The sequence below is a fragment of the Bombina bombina genome, chromosome 4 (genome assembly GCF_027579735.1).
Source record: "Bombina bombina isolate aBomBom1 chromosome 4, aBomBom1.pri, whole genome shotgun sequence".
Classification (NCBI taxonomy): Eukaryota; Metazoa; Chordata; class Amphibia; order Anura; family Bombinatoridae; genus Bombina; species Bombina bombina.
Window position 1 is genome coordinate 109,872,928 of NC_069502.1, and position 8,564 is coordinate 109,881,491.

At 34.6% G+C, this 8,564-nt stretch overlaps 1 protein-coding gene across 1 annotated transcript; it reads right to left on the reverse strand.

The window, feature by feature from the left end:
- Positions 1-5,361: 5,361 nt before the first annotated feature.
- Positions 5,362-6,657, reverse strand: LOC128656943 (THAP domain-containing protein 5-like). The gene has a single exon (XM_053711135.1). It carries the CDS (start codon positions 6,655-6,657, stop codon positions 5,362-5,364), a length of 1,296 nt encoding a protein of 431 aa, XP_053567110.1.
- Positions 6,658-8,564: the final 1,907 nt, after the last annotated feature.

Below are 8,564 nucleotides of genomic sequence, written 5' to 3' on the forward strand. Positions count from 1 at the left end.
TCCGACCGGAGCTCACCGCTATTCTAATAAATGTATTAACCCCTAAAGCTAAGTCTAACCCTAACACTAACACCCCCCTAAGTTAAATATAATTTTTATCTAACGAAATAAATTAACTCTTATTAAATAAATAATTCCTATTTAAAGCTAAATACTTACCTGTAAAATAAATCCTAATATAGCTACAATATAAATTATAATTATATTATACCTATTTTAGGATTAATATTTATTTTACAGGCAACTTTGTAATTATTTTAACCAGGTACAATAGCTATTAAATAGTTAAGAACTATTTAATAGTTACCTAGTTAAAATAATTACAAATTTACCTGTAAAATAAATCCTAACCTAAGATATAATTAAACCTAACACTACCCTATCAATAAAATAATTAAATAAACTACCTACAATTACCTACAATTAACCTAACAATACACTATCAATAAATTAATTAAACACAATTGCTACAAATAAATAAAATTAAATAAACTATCTAAAGTACAAAAAATAAAAAAGAACTAAGTTACAGAAAATAATAAAATATTTACAAACATAAGAAAAATATTACAACAATTTTAAACTAATTACACCTACTCTAAGCCCCCTAATAAAATAACAAAGCCCCCCAAAATAAAAAATTCCCTACCCTATTCTAAAATACAAATATTACAAGCTCTTTTACCTTACCAGCCCTGAACAGGGCCCTTTGCGGGGCATGCCCCAAGAATTTCAGCTCTTTTGCCTGTAAAAAAAAACATACTATACCCCCCCCCAACATTACAACCCACCACCCACATACCCCTAATCTAACCCAAACCCCCCTTAAATAAACCTAACACTACCCCCCTGATGATCTTCCTACCTTGTCTTCACCATGCCAGGTTCACCGATCCGTCCTGGCTCCAAGATCTTCATCCAAGCCAAGCGGGGGCTAGACATCCACTGAAGAAGTCCAGAAGAGGGTCCAAAGTCTTCCTCCTATCCGGCAAGAAGAGGACATCCGGACCGGCAAACATCTTCTCCAAGCGGCATCTTCTATCTTCTTCCATCCGATGACGACCGGCTCCATCTTGAAGACCTCCAGCGCGGATCCATCCTCTTCTTCCGACGACTAGACGACGAATGACGGTTCCTTTAAGGGACGTCATCCAAGATGGCGTCCCTCGAATTCCGATTGGCTGATAGGATTCTATCAGCCAATCGGAATTAAGGTAGGAATTTTCTGATTGGCTGATGGAATCAGCCAATCAGAATATAGTTCAATCCGATTGGCTGATCCAATCAGCCAATCAGATTGAGCTCGCATTCTATTGGCTGTTCCGATCAGCCAATAGAATGCGAGCTCAATCTGATTGGCTGATTGGATCAGCCAATCGGATTGAACTTGATTCTGATTGGCTGATTCCATCAGCCAATCAGAAAATTCCTACCTTAATTCCGATTGGCTGATAGAATCCTATCAGCCAATCGGAATTCGAGGGACGCCATCTTGGATGACGTCCCTTAAAGGAACCGTCATTCGTCGTCTAGTCGTCGGAAGAAGAGGATGGATCCGCGCTGGAGGTCTTCAAGATGGAGCCGGTCGTCATCGGATGGAAGAAGATAGAAGATGCCGCTTGGAGAAGATGTTTGCCGGTCCGGATGTCCTCTTCTTGCCGGATAGGAGGAAGACTTTGGACCCTCTTCTGGACTTCTTCAGTGGATGTCTAGCCCCCGCTTGGCTTGGATGAAGATCTTGGAGCCAGGACGGATCGGTGAACCTGGCATGGTGAAGACAAGGTAGGAAGATCATCAGGGGGGTAGTGTTAGGTTTATTTAAGGGGGGTTTGGGTTAGATTAGGGGTATGTGGGTGGTGGGTTGTAATGTTGGGGGGGGGGTATAGTATGTTTTTTTTTACAGGCAAAAGAGCTGAAATTCTTGGGGCATGCCCCGCAAAGGGCCCTGTTCAGGGCTGGTAAGGTAAAAGAGCTTGTAATATTTGTATTTTAGAATAGGGTAGGGAATTTTTTATTTTGGGGGGCTTTGTTATTTTATTAGGGGGCTTAGAGTAGGTGTAATTAGTTTAAAATTGTTGTAATATTTTTCTTATGTTTGTAAATATTTTATTATTTTCTGTAACTTAGTTCTTTTTTATTTTTTGTACTTTAGATAGTTTATTTAATTTTATTTATTTGTAGCAATTGTGTTTAATTAATGTATTGATAGTGTAGTGTTAGGTTAATTGTAGGTAATTGTAGGTAGTTTATTTAATTATTTTATTGATAGGGTAGTGTTAGGTTTAATTATATCTTAGGTTAGGATTTATTTTACAGGTAAATTTGTAATTATTTTAACTAGGTAACTATTAAATAGTTCTTAACTATTTAATAGCTATTGTACCTGGTTAAAATAATTACAAAGTTGCCTGTAAAATAAATATTAATCCTAAAATAGCTATAATATAATTATAATTTATATTGTAGCTATATTAGGATGTATTTTACAGGTAAGTATTTAGCTTTAAATAGGAATTATTTATTTAATAAGAGTTAATTTATTTCGTTAGATAAAAATTATATTTAACTTAGGGGGGTGTTAGTGTTAGGGTTAGACTTAGCTTTAGGGGTTAATACATTTATTAGAATAGCGGTGAGCTCCGGTCGGCAGATTAGGGGTTAATAATTGAAGGTAGGTGTCGGCGATGTTAGGGAGGGCAGATTAGGGGTTAATACTATTTATGATAGGGTTAGTGAGGCGGATTAGGGGTTAATAACTTTATTATAGTAGCGCTCAGGTCCGCTCGGCAGATTAGGGGTTAATAAGTGTAGGTAGGTGTCGGCGACGTTGTGGGGGGCAGATTAGGGGTTAATAAATATAACATAGGGGTCGGCGATGTTAGGGGTAGCAGATTAGGGGTACATAGGGATAACGTAGGTGGCGGCGATTTGCGGTCGGAAGATTAGGGGTTAATTATTTTAAGTAGCTTGCGGCGACGTTGTGGGGGGCAAGTTAGGGGTTAATAGATATAATACAGGGGTCGGCGGTGTTAGGGGCAGCAGATTAGGGGTACATAAGTATAACGTAGGTGGCGGTCGGCAGATTAGGGGTTAAAAATTTTAATCGAGTGGCGGCGATGTGGGGGGACCTCGGTTTAGGGGTACATAGGTAGTTTATGGGTGTTAGTGTACTTTAGGGTACAGTAGTTAAGAGCTTTATAAACCGGCGTTAGCCAGAAAGCTCTTAACTCCTGCTATTTTCAGGCGGCTGGAATCTTGTCGTTAGAGCTCTAACGCTCACTGCAGAAACGACTCTAAATACCAGCGTTAGAAAGATCCCATTGAAAAGATAGGCTACGCAAATGGCGTAGGGGGATCTGCGGTATGGAAAAGTCGCGGCTGAAAAGTGAGCGTTAGACCCTTTAATCACTGACTCCAAATACCAGCGGGCGCCCAAAACCAGCGTTAGGAGCCTCTAACGCTGGTTTTGACGGCTACCGCCGAACTCTAAATCTAGCCGTATGTTTCTTTAAAAACCCTCTCTCTCAAACATATATAAAAACCAAACAATTTTTTTAATTTTTTTTTATTAACACAAGAAATAACAACTAATACTAATCTTATACAATCGAAATATAACTGGTAATACAAACATAAATTTTAAATTTAAAATATTAAATAATAAACTTTATTTTAAATGGTTTTTAAAACAGACACTCGTGTATACATTAAAACAATAAAACTAGATAAAAAATATACATATAAAAAATTGTGATAACTGTTATTAAATAATCGAGATAGATTTGTTTTCTAAAAATGAGAATGAATCACATATAAAAAAAAGGACCATGCTAATTTGTAGTCCTGGGAGGGATGGATGCCTGTTATAAAATTATTTTTAAATCTATATTAAAAAAAAAAATAATAACATTAAATGTGCCATATCGATAATACTCTGTTCATGCAGCAGAATTTATTTTTAATATTATAAAAAAACATTATTAAATTCAAGGCAGTAGATGATAAACACTCAATCATGTGATACCGTTGTTTTGAAAATATCCTTAAAAGAAATTAAAATCACATATAGAAAAAGTATATAATTTAAAATCTTTTTATGCAACAGTGATATTTATGTTTCATGAAGGTATTGGCTAGTTTTTTTTAAAAAAAAAAGGGATGGCATAAACGAAGTTTACATAATTCATTCTGTTGCCAAACGTTTGGCAAATCTTGAAATATGCTTCTCAATTAATTCTCTCTTACTTGGCCTGGGTGTAGAAGCTATATTTTGTGGTAAAATTAAATTTTTGGATTGCCAGGTATGACCAATTGTGCCTTCAGTCAAGTTTAAAACATCTGCCATCATTCTATATATGTGTGACATGTCCATCTCTTCGTAAACCGGCCTTAGCATCCATTTTGTTTTACTTTTGGGAAAGTATGTGGTAAACATTGGTTCACCAAAAGCACCACTTTTTTGTGTTGGACATTTTATTTTTGCCTGAACTCTATTTGAGTTGTAATTGTTGGCAAGTGCTGTCAACTTAGTTCTTGCCTCCATTGCATCCATACGAAAGTGAATTCTTTTTGGACGGTATTTTAGTACGAAGCTGTGGAACCTGTATGGCAGAATAGTTTTAGGTGAGGAATATCTTTATCCATTTGATCATTACAAACTATCTGCTTGAGTTGGTGAAAAGCTTCAGATTGTTGCGTGAGCCATTTTCGTTCACGTTGATCTTCATTTGTCAAAGTATCATGTTGGCAATGTTTTTCCACACCATCCTCGGTCCATGAGTGGATGTTAAGCACATGGTATAGACATGATTTCCAATGTTTTGACATTTTCTCAGCATCTCCTTTACAGAGCATGCTTGATGTCCATAGATGATTGGAAATGGCTGACACCCATGGTGAGAGAGTGGAACATGTTTTTTTTTTACTAATGCTAATCATTTTTTTTTTCAAGCTTTTGGCATAGTGCCAAATATCGTACTGGTGGTTGATATTTGGATATTCCTCTCTTAGAATCTTCTTTATGCTCACGTGTCTGTATGTCGCTACGACAACAGCCAAAACACCAGAATCCATGAGTTGTTTAATTGATCGTCTAAATGCTTTTGCCTCCATGGCAACAGAAGACGTAGCTTCTGAAACTTGTACAATCTGAACATCGAGTATTTTTTTGGTTTTGTCGTCCATCACAGTATATGTGCAATATTTAGCAGAAAAACCAGGGCTGTCACATTGCCCATCACCAGTAACACTGATTGGTTTTCCTTTTATTGCACATATATTTTGAGCAAGTTCATTTTTCCAATGTGTGTCGATGACTGGAAATAAAAAAGTTTTCTGATAGGAATAATATGTTGCCTTGCTTTAAAAAGACACTCCAAAATATTCAAAAAGTTCATGAATCTTGTCAAACTGATTGCCAGAAAAGAGAATAGAAGAACATGCCATGATATTTCCAATTGGTCGATTACCTATTGTGGGTTGACTCACCCACAGTGTGCTATTGTGTTTTGCTTCACAATCCCCAGTCACAACTAGCATTGTTCCAACCAATCGTTTATTAATCGACATAATTGGTGCGTTGCATGTAATTTTGAACTGGCATGGTATTAATTTTAAAATGTCATCAAGGCAATTTTCAAAGACTATAAATTTACGTTCACGGACATAATCTTCATTTGTTTTATCAAATAAAATGGAAAATTCATCCGCTGTTTCTTCTGTTGTTTCTGGATTATAAGTGATGTCTTTCAAATCTTCATCCATTGGTTGAATTGGAGAAATTTCTAAACTTTCAATGCTTTCTTCATCTGTATTTAATGTTTCTTGTTCTTGAACAATAGCGATTCCTTGATTTTCATTATCAATTGATGCTTGTGCTTCAAATTCAGTACCTGATACAATATCCATATTGGATTCTGATGTTGGAGAAATCATAGCACTTTGAATTTCGGTAGAGCTGTGCATAGTAGGTTGAGAAAATGTAAATTGAGAAACGCTTGATTCAGAACCGACGTCACCCATTGTCCAAGTGTACTTATCTATCATTTTGTTTAAGTCTTTGGTGGTGGTCGATCTAGTCTTATTTTTTGAAATAGTTGGAATAGTTTGAACACTGGCATTTAATGTAGCGTATAAGGGATTAAAATCAGTTGATTGATCCTTCTGATTTTTATTTTCTGTATTAGTTGTAGCATCAACTTTAGTCTGATTCACATGTTGGCCACATGCGTGGCATATGTGAATTCTTTCACGAGTTTCATACACATAAGGTTCATAGGCAATAGAAGTAGATGGCAAGTTTGTTTGTTCGGTTGGCACTCTTGAAGATTCAACAGTTGCAGAAGTATTTCCAGAATTATATATTCTGGATGGAAATATTGTCGGTATAGATGTATCTTTCAAATAACGACTCACTCCGTGTGTGTAGTATGAGTCTGGATGAAAGTGAAGAGAACACATTCTATATCTTGATGACTTGTTTGTTTCATAAACCAATTGAACCATTTGTTCAATTTCCTCTGGTCTATATTGATTAGTTTGACGCAGCCATAGCCTTATTCTCTCATGTGTTTTCGGGAAAACGTGTAGAGATACTGATGGATTCGATCGACCTTTCTTTGTCGAACTTAGACATCCAATAACAATGCATTCAGGCATTTTAAGATAGTCCTAATCAATAGAATAGAAAAAAATATAATTCAACATTTTTTTTTAAAATTTGAAAATTAATATTAAAAAAATTATAATTTTTCATTCATTAATATATATATAAAAGTTAAATTAATATATATATAAAATCAGTGACCAATATAGCCACCTTTCTTTGCAAGGACACTCAAAAGCCTGCCATCCATGGATTCTGTCAGTGTTTTGATCTGTTCACCATCAACATTGCGTGCAGCAGCAACCACAGCCTCCCAGACACTGTTCAGAGAGGTGAACCAGTACTCCACCTCCACCTTGCTGGCGTCTGAGTCGGACTGGAGCTCTCTGCCCTTTACCAATCCAGCCACGGGCCCATCCATCTGGCCCATCAAGACTCACTCTCATTTCATCAGTCCATAAAACCTTAGAAAAATCAGTCTTGAGATATTTCTTGGCCCAGTCTTGACGTTTCAGCTTGTGTGTCTTGTTCAGTGGTGGTCGTCTTTCAGCCTTTCTTACCTTGGCCATGTCTCTGAGTATTGCACACCTTGTGCTTTTGGGCACTCCAGTGATGTTGCAGCTCTGAAATATGGCCAAACTGGTGGCAAGTGGCATCTTGGCAGCTGCATGCTTGACTTTTCTCAGTTCATGGGCAGTTATTTTGCGCCTTGGTTTTTCCACACGCTTCTTGCGACCCTGTTGACTATTTTGAATGAAACGCTTGATTGTTCGATGATCACGCTTCAGAATCTTTGCAATTTTAAGAGTGCTGCATCCCTCTGCAAGATATCTCACTATTTTTGACTTTTCTGAGCCTGTCAAGTCCTTCTTTTGACCCATTTTGCCAAAGGAAAGGAAGTTGCCTAATAATTATGCACACCTGATATAGGGTGTTGATGTCATTAGACCACACCCCTTCTCATTACAGAGATGCACATCAACTAATATGCTTAATTGGTAGTAGGCTTTCGAGCCTATACAGCTTGGAATAAGACAACATGCATAAAGAGGATGATGTGGTCAAAATACTCATTTGCCTAATAATTCTGCACTCCCTGTATATATATTAAAAAAAAAATGTAAACGTAAATGTGTGTATATATATATATATTGGTGTGTATCTGTGTGTATTTATATATATATATATCTATAAGTATGTCTAAATACATAACTATATATGTATGTATATAAATATATTTATGTATATGTATATATATATATATATGTATATATATATATATTTATATATATACATATTTATATATATATATTTATATGTATCCATGTATATTTATATGTGTGTATATATATATATTTATATTATGTATATGTATATTGATGTATATGTGTATATATATATATATGTATATTTAAGGATGTGTATATATATGTGTCTATATATATCGATGTGTATATATATATATGTGTGTATATATATCTATGTGTTTTTATATCTATATATATTTATATTTATATATATATTTATATGAATATATATGTATCTATTTTTATAGATGTGTATATATATATATTTATATGTATATATATTTATTCGAATATATTTTGATGTGTGTATATATATATATATGTTTATGTGTATATATATATGTGTGTATGTGTATGTATATGTTTCTGTATATATGTGTATGTATATATATATATATATCTATGTGTATGTATATATATATATGTATGTGTATGTATATATATGTATATGTGTATGTATATATCTGTAAATGTGTATGTATATATATATATATATATATGTGTATGTTTATATATATATGTAAATGTGTATGTGTATATATATATATGTGTATGTATATATATGTATATGTGTATTTATATATATGTATATGTATATATATGTATATGTGTATGTATATATATATGTATATGTGTATGTATATATAATTATG

Bases quoted from the DNA above. Each gene is read 5' to 3' on its own strand.
- LOC128656943 (XM_053711135.1), bottom strand. From the start codon at position 6,657: ATGCCTGAATGCATTGTTATTGGATGTCTAAGTTCGACAAAGAAAGGT.